The sequence below is a fragment of the Loxodonta africana genome, chromosome 3 (genome assembly GCF_030014295.1).
Source record: "Loxodonta africana isolate mLoxAfr1 chromosome 3, mLoxAfr1.hap2, whole genome shotgun sequence".
Classification (NCBI taxonomy): Eukaryota; Metazoa; Chordata; class Mammalia; order Proboscidea; family Elephantidae; genus Loxodonta; species Loxodonta africana.
In genome coordinates, this window is record NC_087344.1 from 180,340,219 (window position 1) to 180,361,422 (window position 21,204).

Genomic DNA, 21,204 nt, shown 5'->3' on the forward strand with positions numbered 1-21,204 from the left:
CGATTCCTCAGTTATTAACATTTTACTGCATCTGCTTTCTCTGTCTCTGTACACGTACATGCACACATTTTTTTCTGAACTGTTTGCTGACATGATGCCCTTAATACTTCAGTGTCTATTTCCTAAAAACATAGGTATTTTCCCTGTACAGTGTTTGCATAACCACTGTCCCAGTCCACCCAGTGCTGACCACCCAAATCAGAAACGACTGTACGACCACCGAAATCAGAACACTGGTAAAATACTACCATCGAGTCCACAGATTCTAGTTGAATTTTGCCAGTTGTCTCAATAATGGTTTTTAAAGGTCCAGGATCACATGTTGCATTTAATTGTCAGGTCTCTTTAGTTTTCTTTATCTTTCGTGAGCTTGACATTTTCGAAGTGCATTGGCTAGTAGCTTGTAAGAATATACCTAATTTCCGTTTGATGTTTTCTTATGATTAGATTTCAGGTTACATATTTTGGGACAGGAATATCACAAAAGTGATGCATTATATTGACATAATGATAATTATAGAAACATGTCCGTCTGTCCCATTACTGGACAGACTTTACCTTTATCTTGGTTAAGATGGTGTTTACTTTTTCTTGGTTAAGATGGTGTTTGCCAGATTTCTCCACTGTAAAACAAGTGAGAATTTTGTGAGGAAATACTTTGAGACAATATAAACATCCTGTTCCTCATTATATTTTTGCTCACTAGCTTTAGCATCCATTGATGATTGTTGCTTAAATCCACTTTTACTATGATGGTTGTCAAATGCTGATTTTCTAATACCATCATTCCTTCTATATTTATTAGTTGGCATTGATCATATGGCAAGGCTTTTCCCTTCCCCCATTTATTTATTTACATCAGTATGCACTCATGGGATTCTTGTTTTATTCAGTGGATTAGTTATATCCCTTACTGTAATTTGTTTTGACAATTAAGTTGTAGCAAATTTGGCCAATGGGAGCCCCTTTAAGCTAGTCCCTGTGTCCTTTTGACATCATTCTTTGAGTACATTTTTACTTTCTGGTACAAGGTGTTCTGAGCTCTTGTACTTTCTCCCCTGTCCCTGGAATCAGCCATTTCTCCAAGAAGCCCTGGTTCTTTAGAAACCAAGATCTAGGCATTGGATGTGCTTATTGCCACTGGGATGTCATTGCTGCTAGACTTTCTTGATGGAAAGATCTAGGAAATAGTTGTATGCAGACACACATATACACACATCCATATCTTTTCTGTACGTAACTATGAGTTCATATCAATACCTCCAATTCCAGTCCAACAAAACAGGGTTTATTCTAGCCTTCCCTATTTCCCTATGTGTAACTTCCTTAGTCTGTATACATTTTGAAGGTAGCATTAATGGGCTGTCCTGATAGTTTGGATGTGAGCCTGGAAGATAGAGAAGAATCAAGGATGACTCAAGATTTTTGGCCTGAGCCACCCAAATGAATGGAAATGCCATTTACTAAGATGGAGAAGACTGTAGGAGGAGACAGTTTGGAAGAGGAGATCAAGTCAGTTTGGGACATGTTGAGCCTGAGCTGTTAGATAGCCAAGAGGAGATGTGGGGTGGGCAGTTAGATGTTTGAGTTTGCAGTTCAAAGAAGAGGTCCAGGCTGGAGGTACAGATTACTACTTCAAGAAAACCAGTTAAATTTTCTCTGCAGAAATTATTGATTGTATTTATTTCTTTTTTTTAATAGGCTTTTATTTTGGAAGTAGCAAATATGTACTGTAGAAAAGTAAAAGCAAAAAGGGAAAGAATATATATCCACCTCTTACAGAAGAGTAGTGTTAAAACTTAGTTCCAATCTTTTCTGATTTTTTTTACAAATAAAAGTACAAATGTTCTTCTAAAATGGGATCGTTCTCTAAATAGTGTTTCTTTCATTTGATAATGCTTCATTTTCAGTTCAGTAAATTTTCATCTAATCCCAGACCATGTTCAGATTTCCTCAGTTGATCAAAAAGTGCCCTTTACAGCCAGTTAGTCCAAACCCATATCCAGGGCAGCAGCACAAATTAACTACAGCTGATTGCTATGTCCTTTGAGTCTCTTTCAATCTATTCAGTACATTTTATACTACTGATTTGTTGGTAAGAGTGGCCAGCTGTCCAGCAGAATGTCCCACCTCCTAGATTTCTCTGGTTGTTGCTTAGCTCTTACTATTATTTCTGGCACTAAAATTATTTGCTGTTTTTTTCTAAAACACCCTTATGTAGTAGAAGCCTTTCATGGCTTCTTGTTGGCCATAGAATAAGAATTAAAACTTTTTAGCACAGTATTTAAGTCCCACCAGAATTTGTCATTTTTGTGAATTCTTCTACCACTGTTCCATGGGAACCTTCCTGGTCAGACAGAAGTAATGTAGGTAGTGGTTAAGAGCTTGAACTCTGGCACCACATGGCCTGGATTTGAACCCCAGCTCTGCTACGTACTAGCTGTGATTTTGGGCAACTCATTTCATCTGTTAAATGAGAATAACAGTACCAATCTCATAAGGTTGTTATGAGTATATCAGTTAGTATTTACAGCATCTTTAGAACAGTACCTGCCACATTGAAAGTGCTATGTAAGCGTTTGTTAAATAAATTAAAATTTCTACCCTACGTTTCTCCCTTTTCCAAAACAAGACACTCATTGCACAGTCCATCTCAGCACCTTTGCCCATGACTTGTTTTTCTGGAATGTTTTCCCCTTCTTTTGTGCCTATGTAAATTTAACTACTTTATCAAACATTTAAGTAATATTTGTTTAGCACATACCAGATACTGAATTAGTCATTGAGGACATGACAGGTAGTAAACAAGATAAAATCCTGTCTTCAGGGAGTTTATTATCTAATGAGAGGAACAGACAAGTACACTACAGTGTGATGAGTGGTGTGAAAGGTAAGTAAAGGGTGCACTGAGGAAATAGTCTTGTGGGGTCGGGGAAAGCTTCATGGAAGATTGATATATAAGTAGAGTCTTGAAGAAAGAAAAGAAATTATTAACCTACTGAAATGAGCAGCAACACAGGAGCAGGGGCATGGGCGTGGACATGAGACAAGGTATAGAGTGACTAAAGTTGAGGCTAAAGAGGTAAGCAAGAACCAGGTTACAGAAGACTTTGAAAAGCGTTCAAGAATGACCTCGAATGCCATTTCATTTAGGTATCTTCCCAGATGACACCAGCCAACTTCTCATTCCTACTTAATTTCTATAGTGCTCTGACTAGGGTGGAGGGTTCACATTGGGAAGAAGTGGTACTTTCTATTGGAAAAAAGTGGAGGCTGTTACAATAGTAGTCCAGATCAAAGAGATGAAGCCCAGCAAAGAGCAGTAGTTAGGAAGAGGAAAAGGGCATAATTTTGATAAATATTACTGGAGAGAAAATTGGCTAGACTTGGTGAGTTATTAAATGGGAATGAGAATAGAAGGAGGAGTCAAAAATTGTTAAATTTCTGGCTAAGTTAGGGAAATACAAGAGCAGTGAGATGGAAGAGGAGAAAGATGATTAATAAAATATTGCAAAGTCAAGCTCAAGGTGCTGCCTCTGGAACTTGAAGTGGATGTGTTGCATTGACTGGTAAGAGGAAATCTAGGCTTGATGTTTATGAATAAGGGAGTCATTCATGCATAGGTGGTAGCAGTTAAAGCCATGAAACAGGATGATTATGTGGGTAGCATTTTATTTTCTGTGTGGTAGACACTGTACTAAATTAATCTCATTTAATTCTTATAACAATCCTTTGAGGTCATCATTTTACAAAGGAGGGAAATGACATATAGGAGAGTTAAGTAATGTGTATGAACCCATAGCTAGTAAGTGACAGAACCAGGAATGGAATAGACTGTTTGATGTAGCCTGAAATCTTAAAACTGTGCTGTGTCAGTAGAGAAGAGTGCTTAGGAAAGAACCCTGGAAAGCACCAACATTGAAAAGAGGGTAATGACAGGCAGAGTTGCTCACCTGTACATGATTGTGGAGGAGGAGCCAAAGGGGCAGGAGCTAGACAGATTGGAGGAAATTGTTACGATAGAAGCCAAAGGAGAAATTGCTGTAACGGATTATTCTGTGTTCCAAATACCACAAAAAAAAAAAACTCTTTAATAAGTTGGAATTTATTGGTAATTTTGGCAGTTGCCATTTGAATGAAGTGAGATGGCAACATAAATGATATAGCATAATTTATATAAAGTAGTATAGTATACTATACTATACTACTTTATATATATATTTTTTTAGTATAGTATAGTAGATACCTTTTTTCTTTCATAATACGCTTCACCAAAGTTACCGCTTACCTATTGTCTATTTAGTATTTTTCCATCTCCATTCCTCCACTCCTTTGTAACATCAAAGATTGTTTTTTTTGTGTGTGTGTAAACCTTTTCATGAGTTTTTACAGTAGTGGTCTTATACAACATTTGCCTTTTTGTGATTGACTTATTTCACTCAGTATGATGCCCTCCAGATTCATCCATGTTGTGAGATGCTTCGCAGATTCATCATTGTTCTTTATCGTTGCGTACTATTCCATTATGTGTATGTACCATAGTTTGTTTATCCACTCATCTGTTAATGGGCATCTAGGTCTTTTCCATCTTTTTGCTGTTGTGAACAATGCTGCAGTGAACATGGGTGTGCATATGTCTATCTGTGTGACAGCTTTTATTTCTCTAGGACGTATTCCTAGGAGTGGGATTGCTAGATTATATGGTATTTCTATTTCTGGCTTTCTAAGGAAGCAAGCACCACATCATTTTCCAGAATGGTTGTACCATTTTGCATTCCCACCAGCAGTGCGTAAGAGTTCCGATCTCCCCACAGCCTTTCCAGCATTTGTTATTTTCTGTTTTTTTTTTTTATTTGTGCCTGTAATGCTGGAGTGAGATGGTATCTCTTTGTGGTTTTGATTTGCATTTTTCTAATGGCTAGCGATCATGAGCATGTGTTATGTTTTTGTTAGCCGCTTGAATGTCTTTGGTGAAGTGCCTGTGCATTTCCTTCGCCCATTTTTTAAATGGATTATTTGTCTTTTCGTTGTAGAGGTGTTGGATTTTCCTGTAGATTTTAGAGATTAGACCTTTGTTGGATTTGTCATAACTAAAAAAATTTCCCCCGTCTGTAGGTTCTCTTTTTACTCTTTTGGTGAAGCCTTTTGAGGAGCATAAGTGTTTAATTTTTAGAAGATCCCAGTTATCTAGCGTATCTTCTGGAGTTTGTGTGTTGTTAGTTATGGTTTGTATCCTGTTAATGCCATATATTGGGGCCTGTAGCATGGATCCTATTTTTTCTTCTATGATGTTTATATTAGTTTTTGGTTTTACATTTAGGTTTTTGATCCATTTTGAATTAGTTTTTGTATATGGTGTGAGGTATGGGTCCTGTTTCATTTTTTTGCGGATGGACCTCCAGTTTTGCAAGCACCATGTGTTAACAAGACTGTCTTTTACCCATGTGATGGACTTCGGGCCCTTGTCAAAGATCAGTTGACCATAGGTGGATGGATTTACATATGAGTTCTCAACTCTGTTCCATTGGTCAGTGTATCTGTCATTGTACCAGTACCGGGCTGTTTTGACTACTGTAGCTGTATAGTAGGTTCTGAGGTCAGGTAGTGTGAGTCCTCCTACTTTATTCATCCTCTTCAGTAGTATTTTACTTATGCAGGGCCTCTTCCCTTTCCATATAAAGTTAATGATTAGCTTTTCCATCTCTTTAAAGAATGGTGTTGGTGTTTGGATTGGGGTTGCATTATATTTGTAGATTCGACATTTTCTAATGCTGAGTATACCTGTCCATGAGCAAGATATGTTTTTCCGTTTATGTAGATCTCTTTTGATTTCCTGCAGTAGTGTTTTGTAGTTTTCTTTGTATAGGTCTTTTACTTCCCTGGTTAGATTTATTACTAAGTGTTTTATTTTTTTTAGAGGCTATTATAAATGGTATTGTTTTCCTGATTTCCTTTTCATCATTCTCTTTTTTTTGGTGTGTAGGAATCTAACTGATTTTTGTATGTTTATCTTGTATCCTGCCACTCTGTTGAATCTTTTAGTTCCAGTTGTTTTCTCACGGAGTCTTGGATTTTCTACGTATAGTATCATACCATCCACGAATAGGGACAGTTTTACTTCTTCCTTACCAATTTGGATGCCCTTTATTACTTTTTCTTGCCTTTTTGCTCTAGCTAGGACTTCCAGCACAGTGTTAAATAGGAGTGGTGGTAAAGGACATCCTTGTCTTGTTCCTGTTCTCAAGGGGAAAGATTGCTTATGTTTTTAAAAATATTTTCTATCATGTCTTAGGTGAAAGTTTATACAGAAAATTAGATTCCCATTTAACAGTTTTTATGCAGATTAATCCGTGACATTAGTTACAGTTTTCACAATGTGTCAGCATTTTCATTATTCTGTTTGGTCTGTTTCTATTGGTCTAGCTTCTCTTCACCTCCTTGCCTTCTCATTTTTGCTTTTGGGTAGATGTTGACTGTTTAGTCTCATTTATTGATTGTTTAAGGGAGCACATTACTCACGGGTGATATTGTTTATAAGCCAGACTATTATTTGGCTGAAAGGTGACCTCCAGAAATAGGTCACCTTGAACATTTCCAAGTTCAAAGAGTATCTTAGGGTGATAGTCTCGGGTTCCTCTAACCTCTGTCAGTCCAGTAGGTTCAGCATTTTTTAGGGATTTGAATTGTCTTCTGCGTTTTTCTCCCATTTTGTCCAGGACCTTTCTATTGTGTTCCTGGCCAGAATGGTCAGTAGTGGTAGCTGGGTACCATCTAGTTCTTCTGGTGTAAGGTCAGAAGAGGCCGTGGTTTGTGTGGGCTGTTAGTCCTGTGGACTAGTTTCTTCTTTGAGTCTTTGGTTTCCTTCATTCTCTTTTGTTCTAGACGGGAAGAGACCAATAGTTTTTCCTTAGATGGCCTCTTGCAAGCTTTTAAGACCCCAGATGCTACTCACCAAACTAGGATGTAGAACATTATCTTTATGAACTATGTTATACCAATTGACTGAATTGTCCCACAAGACTATGGACCTAAACCTTTTAATCCAGTAAACTAATCCCATGAATTGTTTGGATATATCTAGGAAGTCTTCGTAACTGTGTCCTCTAAAACTGCATTTTTTAAATGCTAGAAAAAGGTAGTCTCATGGAGTCAGTGGGAGTTAAATTGAAGATAGTGAGTACAGGCAGTCCCTGGATTATGAACATTCAATTTACGTACAACCTGTGGTAAGAACCAACCCCTGTAAAGCCTATTATATTAAAATTTTGATGTACATGCAGTGGTTTGTAATAACAAACGAGCGCTACTTTGCCACATGCATCAAAACAGTATTATTACTGTATTATTATGTTGAAGATATTTTAGTGTACCTGGAAGTGTTTCTTTAATGTTTTTTATGTGTAGAAAGGTACGCTATATACTGTATATTAAGACAAACATTTGACTGATGTTAGATACGGACCATGCCTAACTGTTGCATCTTATGTACAAATTTGACTTAAAGACAGGTTTAGGAACAGAACTCCTTCATAATCCAGGGACTGCCTCTATACAGCACTCTTTCAGCAGCCTGAATCTGACCTTAACGGAAGGCAGAGAAGGAAAGGGATAAGGCTCAGGGGATCCTGTGGTGGTCACAAGAATGCTTTTTAAGATGAAAGAGACATGCATTAAAAAAAATGTTGGAAGAAAGAGCTCCAGAGGAAAAGGAGAGGTTAAAAATACAGGAAAAAGCAGTTAATTGAGTATTGGGCTCCCAAGGAGGGAGGATGGGTTAAGAAACAGTGTAAGGTTGAGGGATTGCTTTTTTTTTTTTTTAAATTCTGCTTTAGGTGAAGGTTTACAGAGTAAAATTAGTTTCCCATTCAATAATTTGAACACAGATTGTTCCATGACATTAGTTACAGCCCCTGGAATGTGTCAGTACTCTCCCTGTCACCACCCTGAGTTCCCCGTTTGCATTTGCTGTACCTCTCACTGTCTTCCCTTGCCTTGGTCATGTTGTGCCGACTTCCCCATATTGTGTATTGCCTTTCCGTTCATCAGAGTTAACAGGTGTGTACTATCTAGTTAGTGCTTTTCCCTCCCTCCCCCTCCCATCCCTGGTAACCATCGGAGGATGTTTCTTTCTGTATGTAAACCTTTTCTTGACTTTTTATAATAGTGATCTCATATAATATTTGCCCTTTTGTGATTGACTTATTTCACTCAGAATAATACCCTCCAGATTCATATGTTGTGAGATGTTCTGTTGTTGGGCGTTGAGGTTGTTTGCATTTTTTTGCTATGGTGAATGATGCTGCAGTCAGTGAACATGGGTGTGCATGTGTCTATTCATGGTACGGGATTACTCTTTAATAGTAGAATTACACTTTTTACTTAAATGAGGTAAGTTGATCCGAAAACCAAAACCAAACCCTTTGCTGTTGAGTCAATTCGGACTCATAGCGACTGTATAGGACAGAGTAGAACTGCCCCACTGCCCCATAGGGGTTCCAGGGAGCAGCTGGTGGATTGGAACTGCTGACGTTTTGGTTAGCAGCCGAGCTCTTAACCAGTGCGCCACCAGGTCTCCAAGTTGATCCAGATGGGTTTAAATGTAGACACATTTTTTTGAGAGAAGATAATTCCCATCTAATGATTACTGCTTTCTCTGTGAAGTAGTATGTATATAAGCTTATCTCCTGAGAGGGAGGGATGTGGTAAGATTGAGGGCTCGATCCAAAAAAAAAAAAAAAACCAAACCCGTTGCCATCGAGTCGAATCTGACTCATAACGACCCTATAGGACAGGGTAGAACTGCCCCATAGAGTTTCCAAGGACACCTGGTGGACTTGAACTACCGACCTTTTGGTTAGCAGCCATAGCACTTAACCACTATGCCACCAGGGTTTCCGAGGGCTTGATAAAAGTGGTAAAAATTTGAAATAGTTCTAATGACTAATGGGAGAAGATACTGATTAACGATATGTAAAAGGACTATAGCATTGAGGACCCAGCTGAAGTAGGAGTCTATAAATTTACATGGCTTCAGTCTTCTGGTGGTATGAGTTTTCTTCAGCAGAATCCAGAGGCAAAAATAAAGATGCAGTTGAGGCATTCGGTTAGATGGATCCAGATTTAGGATTATGTTGAATAAGTGTGATTAGAGGTTAAATTGGGTGGGAGTGAAGAGTCTGGAATTGATTGAGATAGAATTGAGTATTGGAAGAGACTTGTAGAGCTGGAGAAAGTAAACAACTAAGATCTTAATAAAATTGAAGAACAGGTATAATGGAGGTTGTAGTCAGAGAAGGGGATTTTAAAATATACAAAGGAGTAGTTCTTGGAGGTCACTGCACTTGAGGTCAAGAAGACAAGTGATTTGAGATTGTGATGGATTATCCATGTGGCACATTGAAGTGGCCCAGGATAATAAGGAAACTTGGGGTGGCTTTGCTCAAGGCTTCTAGGTATCTTAATTGATTACACGGCCTTGTCCTGGGCTTTTGAAAAATCTTAACCTAGGTGTGATCAAATTACTTATTTACCAAGACCATCACCTGTGATGAGACACCATCACCTAGTGATGAAAGTAGCAGCAGAGCCTTCCTTCCAGTAGGTGGGAAGGACGTAGGCAGTGCTGAGTGGTGTCTGGATTGATTGATGAAAAGAGTTTATCTACAATAATAATGATAATAGTTCTTAAACAGTTGAAGTTAAGTAATTTGCCTAAGGTCCCATTCCGATTGGATTCCAAAGCCCATGCTCTTGCCTAACTCGGGTGTTTTTTAACTTGTTTAACTCAATTTTTTTGTCTTCCCAAATGCTAGGGAGAACAATTTTGTTTTATTTCAGGTTCTGTAGAGTTAATGGATATTTTAGTGTCGTACATCTATAAGGTGAAATAGAACTCTGCTTGAGGAGTACTTTGAGCAGGAAGAAACCTAACCTGTAACAGTCAAGGTTTTTAGGCACCACATTCAGTAAATTAATCCATTAGTTCCTTCCTCTGTTCAACTATCAACCCTTCTATCCAGGTAATAGCATTTACATAGTTTGAGAACGCTGTATTTGGAATAAGTTGAATTAAGTGTAAATTGACTCATTTGGTTTTATTTATTGTCTTTTATCGTTTCTAGCTGCCTATCCCCACCGTTTGAATCTCTTTTATCTTGCCAACGATGTCATACAGAACTGTAAGAGGAAAAATGCGATCATATTCCGGGAATCATTTGCTGATGTACTTCCTGAAGCAGCTGCTCTAGTGAAGTAAGTAAATTCTTACTGATTTTGGGCGTCTAAGCTTAGAAAATCTAGAATTTAATTTTCATATTTACCCATTATTAAGAACTGTAATATTTACACTTGCTTGAAGATAAGAGGATGTTTTGCTCAAATGGTGTGTTGTAACTTTACTGCTAATATACACATTTTTCTTTTAAAGGACCTTTTGTCCCTTATCAAAAGCTTGTCTGTTATTCACTTCCACTTTTTAAAAAAAATTTTTATTGTGCTTTAAGTGAAAGTTTAAAAATCAAGTTGGACTCTCATACAAAAACTTATAAAAACCTTGCTATATACTCCTAATTGCTCTCTCCCTAATGAGACAGCATACTCCTTCCCTCCAGTCTCTTTTTGTGTCCATTCAGCCAGCTTCTGACCCCCTCTACCCTCTCATCTCCCCTTCAGACAGGAGATGCCAACTTCTCTTCTGCTTTTATGCTAACTTAACTATATGTATTTCCTGGTCATACTTTCTGGCTGTGCTTCTTTCAGACCATTGGTTCTGTTTTGTTTAACACATTATTTTTCTTCCTTTGGAGTCTTCCTTAAATCTTGCCCCCTCCATGAAATCTGTGTAATTAAAGAGAAATGGAGGTACTTGTTCCCAACTCCAAATTGATTTCCTTCGTTTTTGTGCTTCTTAGCAAAATTCGTATTTAGCATTTCCCAGAGTGTATTTCATGTAACACTAGTTGTGTGAAATGGTCAGAGAAAGAAGAGTTCCATACTCAGGTAAGATTGGGAAATGATGGATATACTACATGTCCTCTCCTGAGGATGCATACCCGTTGCCGTCAAGTTGATTCCAATGTATAGCAACCCTATAGGAAACCCTGGTGGCGTAGGTTAAGTGCTACAGCTGTTAACCAAGAGGTCAGCAGTTCGAATCTGCCAGGCACTCCTTGGAAACTCTACAGGGCAGTTCTACTCTGTCCTATAGGATTGCTGTGAGTTGGAATCGACTCGACGGCAGTGGGTTTGTTTTTTGTTTTTTATATATAGGACAGGGTAGAACAGCCCCATAGGGTTTCCAAGGCTATAATCTTTACGGAAGCAGACTGCCACATCTTACTTGCGTGGAACGGCAGGTGGTTTTGAACCACTGGCCCTTCGGTTACCAGCCTAGCGCTTAACCACTGTGCCACTAGGACTCCTTCTGAAGATGCATAGTGCATATTAATATCAACATTCTAGTTTTTGGGGGAGTTTTTGCAATGCTACTTTTAACAGCAACATTTCCCAAACTTTGACCATAGACCCTGCTCTTTGAATACCTGTTAAACATCCCCACATTTTGGGAAATTCTGGTGTACGTAATACAAATTTATATTTGATCTTATTTTTGCCCTGTCCTACATAGTGTCTTCTTTGTGTTTCATTCATATTTGTGTGTGTGTGTATGAATGTGTACGTATCCACATGCACACACATACATACATGCTGTGCCCCATGTTTCTTTGTGTTTCATCCATATTTATGTGTGTGTGTAAATGTGTCATGGATTGAATTGTGTGTCCCCCCCACCCCACCAAAAAATATGTGTCAACTTGGTTAGGCCATGATTCCCAGTATTGTGTGGTTGTCATCTAATATGATTTCCTTATGTGTTGTAAACCCTACCAGTATGATGTAATAAGATGGATTAGTGGCAGTTAAATTGATGAGATCTACAAGATTAGATAGTGTCTTGAGCCAGTCTCTTTTGAGATATAAAAGAGAGAAGCGAGTAGAGAGACGATGGAACTTCATACCACCAATAAAGCAGTGGTAGGAGCAGAGCGCGTCCTTTGGACCTGAGGTTCCTGCCCTGAGATGTTCCCAGACCAAGGGAAGACTGATGACAAGGACCTTCCTCCAGAGCCAACAGAGCCTTCCCCTGGAAGGCTTCTAGCCTACTGGACTGAGAGAGAATAAATTTTTCTTTGTTAAAGCCATCCACTTGTAGTATTTCTGTTATAGCAGCACTAGATAACTAAGACAGTATGTGAATGTGTATACACACAAACACGTTGTATACCATAGTTTGAAAATCTAGTAAGGAAACTTAGAGATTTTTTTTCCCCGAACTTCTTTGGTGTTCACTGACGTTTATGTTAACACTTACTGTAGTACATATCCATGAGGACACCATATAACTTGGTTCAGCTGTCCCCTTGTTTTGTGTACATGTTTTGTGTGTGTGTGTCTAAGTCTTTTAGGAAAAACAAGTAATTGGTATTCAAATATGTTTGTTAATTTGAAAAAAAAATTTTTTTAATTTAGAAATTAGAAGGTACGTGTGATTAAATAGTGGAATCTTTTGAGTATGGGGTCGCCATGAGTCAGAATTAACTCCACAGCAGTGAGTGGGTTTGGGGTTTTTAATAATTTATTTTTTGGTGTGTCTGTTGAATCAGTTTTTTACTTTCTTCGTTTTGAACAGTTGTTGAACTTTAAAATCTAATGGCATTGCAGAAACTTCACTTACTTTGAAAATTCTTCTCCTGGACAGCATTCACATATCACAGTAACTATAATTACATTTTTTAAATGCTCTAAAACATTGGAACAGCGAAATACCGATGTGGTACATGAATAGATACTTGGGATGATTACAATAGCTAAATATTTCCTTAGCTTATACATTTATTTGTAAACTTCGATCCACTTGTTAATATTAACCGGGTCAGAACTGGGTGGTCCTTGTTCCTTCCTTTGGATTATTAACTTGAAATGTCTATTCTGGTATTCCAAAAGATTAAATTATGGTCCTGTTTGTACTAAGTGATAAAGATTTATACTCATGTCAGAAGTACATAAAATAATTACAGCAATGATAGCAACTGCCATCTATTGAACATTCATAATTGGCCAGATATTGTATAAAATGCTTTGTGCATTTTTATGCTGAGAACAACTTTATAAAGTGGGTACTGTAATTATACCCATTTTAAAGAGAAGAGAAATTGTCAGAGCGGTTAAGTAGCTTGCCTAAGCTCTCACATATACTTGGGGGGTAGCCAGAGTTTCCACCCAAGGGTGTGTGAGCCCCAAAGCCCGTGTTCTTTGCCACTTGATCACTAATCTGTACTGCCCGTTTACATATCGAAACCCAGTACAATTTTGAGAAAGAAAAGCCGTATACTGGGTGATCTCTTCTAGGAGTTTCTGCTGTAAATATCACTGTAGTCTCTCTAAAACTTAGTATTTCCCAGACTTTTGAATTTCATGGCCTAGTAAAACTTTTTTTTTTGGAGGGATTAACATAGGGCTGCCAGCTTTTATTTTAACATGTAAGAATATTTAAAAAAATAACTACTACCACTATTCTGCAAAAAAAAAAAAAAAAGCTGAGAAAGACATAAAGTCCTGTAAATTAAAACATTAAACTCTGAGCATTTTCTTAAGAGTACCTTCAGAAACCTGTAGTAAGTATCATACCTAATGGTGAGACAATGAAAGCTTTCCAGTTAAAGTCAGGAATAAGACAAGGGCACTACCCAGAATTAGCTCCCATGACTGCCCTCACTTTGGACACCAGGTTTGGAAGGTTCCCCAAATCACCTGCAGGTTTTGTTTTTCTCTAGAAGGAATCATAGACCTTGCTGAAAACTGTTGTACTTAACAGTTAATTACAGGGAAAATATACAGATTAAAATGAGCCAAAGGAAGAGACACGTAGGGCAGAGTCTGAGAGGGTTCCAGGTGTGAGATTTCTTTTGTCCTCTCCCCTTGGAGTCAGAATGTAATACTCTTCTTGTATCTGTGTGTAGCAATATTCTAGGAGGATTGCTAACCAGAAGGAGCCCTGGTGGCTCAGTGGTGAAGCGCTCAACTATTAACCGAAAGGTTGACAGTTTGAACCTGCCTAGAAGCTCCACAAGAGAAAGACCTGGTGATCTGCTCCCATAATGATTCCAGCCTAGAAAACCCTGTGGGGACAGGGCTGCTCAGTCACAGGGGATCGTATACGTCGAAGTTGGCTTGATATAACCTAATAACAGCGTTGCCAATCAGGGAAGCTCACCCAAGTGTCAGCGTTCAGAGCTTTTACTGGGGTTCCATAACATAATCATGATTGTTTGATAGATTGTCCGCTGGTTGAACTTTCCGAATCCCATGATCTGTCTTTCTGGCATGGTTAGTCCTGTCCTCCTCCATGACTACCAGGTGTGGCCGGCCCCACTGTAAGATCTGAAAAGTTAATTCCTGCTAGTTGTTCTCATTAAAGCTTAATGTATTTTGATTAATTCCGAGGATGTAAAGAGAATTATGTGCATAACCTTTACCGGGAAAAGGTTATCATGAAGAATTTGGGGAAAATAATGAGCTTTGGTGCTCTGAAATAAGGCTTTTCTGATGACTCAGGACTAATTGTTGATTAGTGAAGAAAGTCTTGAAACCATTTAAAGTTTGGATTTTGGCAGTTCTGTCAGTTTCTGACGAGGCTGTCAGACCTCCTTTGTTCTTTCTTCGTACTCTTTCTCAGAGCCTTAATCTACTTGTGAATTTAACTGTCACTACTATGCTGATGAGTCCCTGGGTGTTGCAGCCATCAAGCTGTTAACAGAAAGGCTCTGAATCTACCCAGAGGCACCTCAGAAGAAAGGCCTGGTGATCTACAACAGTTGTAACAGACTCCCAACTAGTTGATGTCCTTTTCATTCCCGTCAAGCTACATACTCACTGATGCCTAGCAGTATAATAGTTTAAGAACATGCGCACTGGAACCAGTATTCAGGGTTTGAATCCTGGGCCTGTCATCTCCTAACTCTGTAACTTTAGGCAAATTAAATTACCCTTAGTTTTCTTATCTGTATAATGGGGCTAATAATAGCACCTATCCCCCCTCCCCCACAAAAAAAATGCTGAACCTGTTGCCATCAAGTTGATTCTGATTCAAGGCAACTCCATGTGTTACAGAGTGGAACTGCTCCATAGGATTTTCCTGACTGTAATCTTTATGTCAGCAGATTGCCAGGCCTTGCTTCCACAGCACTGCTGGTAGGTTTGAACTGCTAACCTGTAGGTTAGTAGTTGAGTGCAAACTGTTTGTGTTATCCAGGGTCCTACCTACCCCATACAGTGTGGGAACCACATGAGTTAAAAATGCAGGTAAAGAGCATAGAACAATGACTGGCATATTAAACAATCACTAAATGTTAGGTACTGCAGTGATGATGATGACAGTGACAGTGATTACTTCTACTGTCATTATCATTAACCAGTTAAACTTACCAAATCACTACTTTGATTATTCTTTAAAATATATTTTTATATTATTTTATATTTAACTAATTGCTTTCTATCTTCATTATGTTCTTTGATTCTAAAAATACCCATATGATATAGTCAGAGACAAAGATTTTTATCCTTACAGATGAGGATACTGATGATAGTACAATCAGGGATACAAAACTACTGTAAGATAGGAAACTGAAACCGAAAAAAAAAAATGAGATCATGTCACTCAGTCACCTTCATTGACTTCTTTTGCCTGCCTGTTATGGATTGGGATACCCTGGTGGCATAGTGCTAACCAAAAGGTTGGCAGTTCGAATCCACCAGGAACTACTTGGAAACTCCGTGGGGCAGTTCTGCTCTGTCCTATAGGGTCACCGTTAGTGGGGATTGACTCGATGGCAACAAGTAGCTTGGTTATGGATTGAATTGTGTCCCCCAAAAATGTGTGTCAACTTGGCTAGGCCATGATTCCTAGAGTTGTGTGATTGTCCACCATTTTGTCATCTGATGTGATTTTCCTATGTGTTGTGAATCCTGTCTCTGTGATGTTAATGAGATGGGATTAGTGGTAGTTGTGTTAATGAGGCAGGTCTCAATTTACAAGATTAGATAGTGTCTTGAGCCATCTCTTGAGATACAAAAGAGAGAAGTAAGCAGAGAGACATGGGAGACCAAGAAAGCAGCACCGGGAGCAGAGTATGTCCTTTGGACCCAGGGTTCCTGGGCAGAGACGCTCCTATATCGAGGGAAGATTAATGACAAAGGCCTTCCCCAGAGTTGACAGAGAAAGTCTTCCCCTGGAGCTGGCACACTGAATTTGGACTTCTAGCCTACTACAGTGTGAGAGAATAAATTTCTTTTTGTTAAAGCCATCCACTTGTGGTAATTCTGTTATAGCAGCACCAGATAGCCAAGATACTGCCCTATACTATATCCAAGCTCTTTAGAAAGGCACTTAAAAGCCCCCTGGGATAAAATCTCAGCCTTCCTTCCCATCCTTGTCACCAGCTCTCTTGTGTTCTAGTCGTGAGCTCATTGCTCTGACCAAACACATTATGTGTGTTCATATAAATGCTTGTGAATTTTTCTTCCTGAAGTATCTTCTTTTTTAAGAAGCAGTGTAGCATAGAGGTTAAGAATACAAGTTTTGGAATCAGGCTGCCTGATTAAACCATGTTCAAATCCTTATTGATCTACCATTTGTTAGACTAGTTACTTAGTGTCTCTCCGCTTCAATTTTCTCATTCTCATTTGTAAAATGAGAATAATAATATAACTTGTTTCTTTGGGATACTGTGAGGATTCAATGAGCTAGTATATGTAAAGCATTTATAAGTTGTCAGGAACATAAAAGTGCTCCAGAAGTTAATGAGTTAAGTACTCATCTCAAGAATTTCAAAAGAAGAGTAAAATAAACCAAAGAAAGGAAGGAAGAATATAATAAAATAAGAGCCGAAACTAATGAAATAAAAAACATGCCATAGAAAGGCTCAACAAGGGAAGCACTAGTTCTTTGACAAATAATAAAATTGGTAAACTGTGACTGAGATTGATCAAGTAGAAAGAAGGGACCAAAATCAGATGCTATTTCATTCCCACTGGGATAGCTAAAGATTAAAAAATAGAAAATAACAAATGTTGGTGAGGATATGGAAAAACTGGAACCTTTATCCATTGCTGGTGGGAATGCAAAATGGTACAGCCGTTGTGGAAAACAGGGTGGTGGTTCCTCAAAAAAAATAAAACTAGAACTACCATATGACCTTGCAGTTCCACTCCTAGGTGTATGCTCAGGAGACTTGAAAGCAGAGACTCAGAAACTTGTACACCAATGTTCACTGCAGACTATTCACAATAGCCAAAAGGTGGAAACAACCTAAATGTTCATCAACAGATGAATGGATAAACAAAATGTCGTACATGCATGCAATGGAATACTACTCAGCCAGAAAGAGAAATGAAGTCTTGACACAAGCTACAGTATGGGTGGAACTTCAAGACATTATGCTGGGTGAAATAAGCCAAATTACAAAAGGACAAATATTGTTATGACCTCAGTTCTATAAAAAGACAAGAAAAGGCAAATGTATACAGACCAAAGTTTATTAGTGGTTACCGGGGACAGGAGGGAGAAGAAAAAGAGGGATGGCAGAAAATGGTGATAGAAAAATCTCATTGATTAAGGGCAGGGTTGCACAGCCAATTATTATAATTACTGTCAATAAGTTTTACACCTGTAAAAAGTTGAATTGGCAAACATTATGTGATAGATGTATTTACAACAATGACCAAAAAAAAAAAAGAGTAGCTGCTAAGGTTGCTTATATACAACTAAACACCTCATAGGATTTGGTTCCTTGGTTTGGAGGTTTAGGGCCATGGTTTCATGGGACATCCCAGGTAATTGGCCTCCACCTCCTAGTTCATTGTGTGGTAGTACCTGGGGTCTTAAAAGCTTGCAGGCGGCCATCCAGGGCACAATAGATCTCTCTTTACCTGCAGCAACTGAGGAAGAAGGAGAGTCAGGAGAATATGGAATATGTAGCTAAGCACTTTCATGAACAACTGCCCGCTTTGCCGTAAGACCAGAACTGAATGGTGCCCGGCTATCATTACCGAACATTTTGATAAAAGATTCTGTAGAAGAATCCTGATCAAAAAGGGGAGATACCGAACAGAATTTCAAAATCTCATGGACTCTAGACTTTCTGAAGCCGTGGAAGGTGGATGAGCCCCTAAAAACATTGCCCTGAGATAGTCTTTAAATCTTCAAACAAAAATATCCCCTGAAGTCATCTTAAAACCAAACAGTAGTTTAGCTCAACTAGTAAAAAAGGTCTGCCTTGTTATGCTCTTTTAAAAACTATCTATATGAGATCAAATAGACAACAGCAACTCGAAAGATGAGGTAGGAACCTTGGGGGCCAGTGAGTTTATGTTAATGGGAGAGGTACAACTCAGAAAAGGAGGATGAGAATGGTTGCACAACTCGAAGAATGTAATCAGTATCACCAAACTGCACATGTAGAAACTGTTGAATTGGTGTACGTTTTGCTGCATATATTTTCAACAACAACAACAAAATAAATTCAGAAAAGAAAAAAGAAGGCATGAATAGACAATATTAGGAATATAAAAGACATTATTATACATGTTGCAGACTATAAGCTAATATGAACAACTTTATGAAAATAAATTTGAAATTTTAGGCAAATGATTAAGTTCCTCAAAAAACACAAGCAACTAAAATAGCTCAAAGAAAAAAAAGTGAAGGACCTTATAATACTATAAGCATTAAAGAAGTTTAATCAAGAATCAGAAATCTTCCCATAAGAAAATTCCTGATATAGATGCGTTACCAGCAAATTCACCAAATATCAAAGGAAGCAGTAGTCCCAATCTTACAACACACATTCTTCCAGAGGGAAAGAAAATGCGGGGGGAATGCTTCTCAGCGCATTTTAATGCGATTGGTATAACCCTGACACCAAAAGCTGGCTAGGTATGAGGAAAATTACAGGCCAACCTTATTCATGAACATGAATGTCAGTAATGGAATCTAGTGGTATGTAAAGAGGACAATACATCATGACTACATGTAGTTTATCCCAAAAACGGAAGCATGGTTTAATATTGGAAAATAACATGGTTCACCCTGCTTAAAAGTCAAAAGAGAAAAGTCATAGGATGATCTCAAAAGATGCAGAAAAAGTGAGTGAAAGATCCACTCAAGTTAAAACAAACCAAGAATACGAAGGACGTTCTTCAGTCTAATAAAGAGTATCTTCTAAAAATAAAAACCTACAGCAAACATTACCTAAGAGATGTCCAATTTCAACATTTCTAATCAACTTTGTGCTGAAGTTTCTATTCAGATTAAGAAGGCAAGAAAAATAAAAGCTATAAATGAAAGGATTGGAAAAGGGAAATAAAACCCAAAACTGTCATTAATTACAGATGATATGATTGTATATGTGGAAAATCCAAAAGAATCTACAGTAATTATTGATGTCGATTAAGACAGTTTATCAAGGTTGCTGGACCCTAAATCAGTATAGTAAAATAAAGTAGCTATATACCAGGAATGAAGAACGTGAAAAACATTTTATTCCTTTATACTGGGGAATGAAAAAGATGAAATACGTAGAAAGGAAACTAGATTGTACTCACCTCATGTTCAGAAATTAATTCCAAGTTAATTAAATACCTAAATGTAGCAGAGTTAGAGCGAAGAGACAAACCACAGCACAGAAAATATTAGCAATGTAGCCCACGAAGGATTCATATATATATATATATATATATAATTACAAATTAGTAAGAAAAAAAAACAGAAGGCTATACTTGGCACTTCCATATTAGAAATTAAAGCCGAAATTGTATATTAATAACTTTAAAAATAATATAAATAACATTCTTATTAAAAAATGTAGTTAGAAGAGTGGTATTGTTTACATTCTTGCAAATCTGTTTAATACCTTAATAAACAAATGCTAAATTCTTTTTTGGGTTTTTTTTTTTTTTTAATTGTGCTTTAAGTTATAGTTTGCAAACCAAGTCAGTCTCATACAAAAACGTATATACACCTTGCTATATACTCTTAGTTCCTCTCCCTCTAATGAGACAGCACATTCCTTCCCGCCACTCTGTTTTCGTGCCCATTTGGCCAGTTTCTGACCCCCTCTGCCATCTCATCTCTTCTCCAGACAGAAGGTGCCCACATAGGCTCTTGTGTCTACTTGATCCAAGATGCTCACTTTTCACCAGTATCATTTTCTATCCCATAGTCCAGTCCAATCCCTGTCTGAAGAGTTGGCTTTGGGAATGGTTCCTGTCTTGAGCTAACAGAAGATCTGGGGACCATGACCTCTGGGGTCCTTCTAGTCTCAGTCAGACCATTAAGTCTGGTCTTTTTACAAGAATTTGGGGTTTGTATCCCACTGCTCTCCTGCTCCCTCAGGGGTTCTCTGTTGTGTCCCTTGTCAGGGCAGTCATCAATTGTAGCTGGGCACCATCTAGTTCTTCTGTTCTCAGGCTGATGCAGTCTCTGGTTTATGTGGCCTTTTCTGTCTCTTGGGCTCATAATTATCTTGTGTCTTTGGTGTTCTTCATTCTCCTTTGATCCAGGTGGGTTGAGACCAATTGATGCATCTTAGATGGCTGCTTGCTAGCGTTTAAGGCCCCAGACGCCACTCTCCAAAGTGGGATGCAGAATGTTTTCTTAATAGATTCTATTATGCCAACTGACTCAGATGTCCCCTAAAACCATGGTCCCCAAACCCCTGCCCCTGCTATGCTGGCCTTCGAAGCGTTCAGTTTATTCAGGAAACTTCTTTGCTTTTGGTTAAGTCCAGTTGTGCTGACCTCTCCTGTATTGTGTGTTGTCTTTCCCTTCGCCTGAAATAGTTCTTATCTACTATCTGATTAGTGAAAACCCCTCTCCCTCCCTCCCTTCCTACTGTCATAACCAACAAAGAATATTTTCTTCTCTATTTATTTTTCGAGTTCTTATAATAGTGGTCTCATATGATATTTGTCCTTTTGCAGCTGACTAATTTCACTCAGCATAATGCCTTCCAGATTCCTCCATGTTATGAAATGTTTCAAGGATTCGTCATTATTCTTTATCAATGCATAGTATTCCATTGTGTGCATATACCATAATTTATCCATTCATCCATTGATGGGCACCTTGATTGCTTCCATGTTTTTGCT

General features: G+C 38.2%; 1 protein-coding gene across 4 annotated transcripts in view; it reads left to right on the plus strand.

The window, feature by feature from the left end:
• Positions 1–21,204, plus strand: part of RPRD2 (regulation of nuclear pre-mRNA domain containing 2) — a 116,554-nt gene that overhangs the window by 44,984 nt on the left and 50,366 nt on the right. For all 4 annotated transcript variants that reach the window (XM_023547372.2, XM_003409497.4, XM_023547373.2 and 1 more), the window contains exon 2: positions 10,122–10,251. In XM_023547372.2, the coding sequence (XP_023403140.2) occupies positions 10,122–10,251 (130 nt within the window). The remainder of the gene's footprint in view (positions 1–10,121; positions 10,252–21,204) is intronic.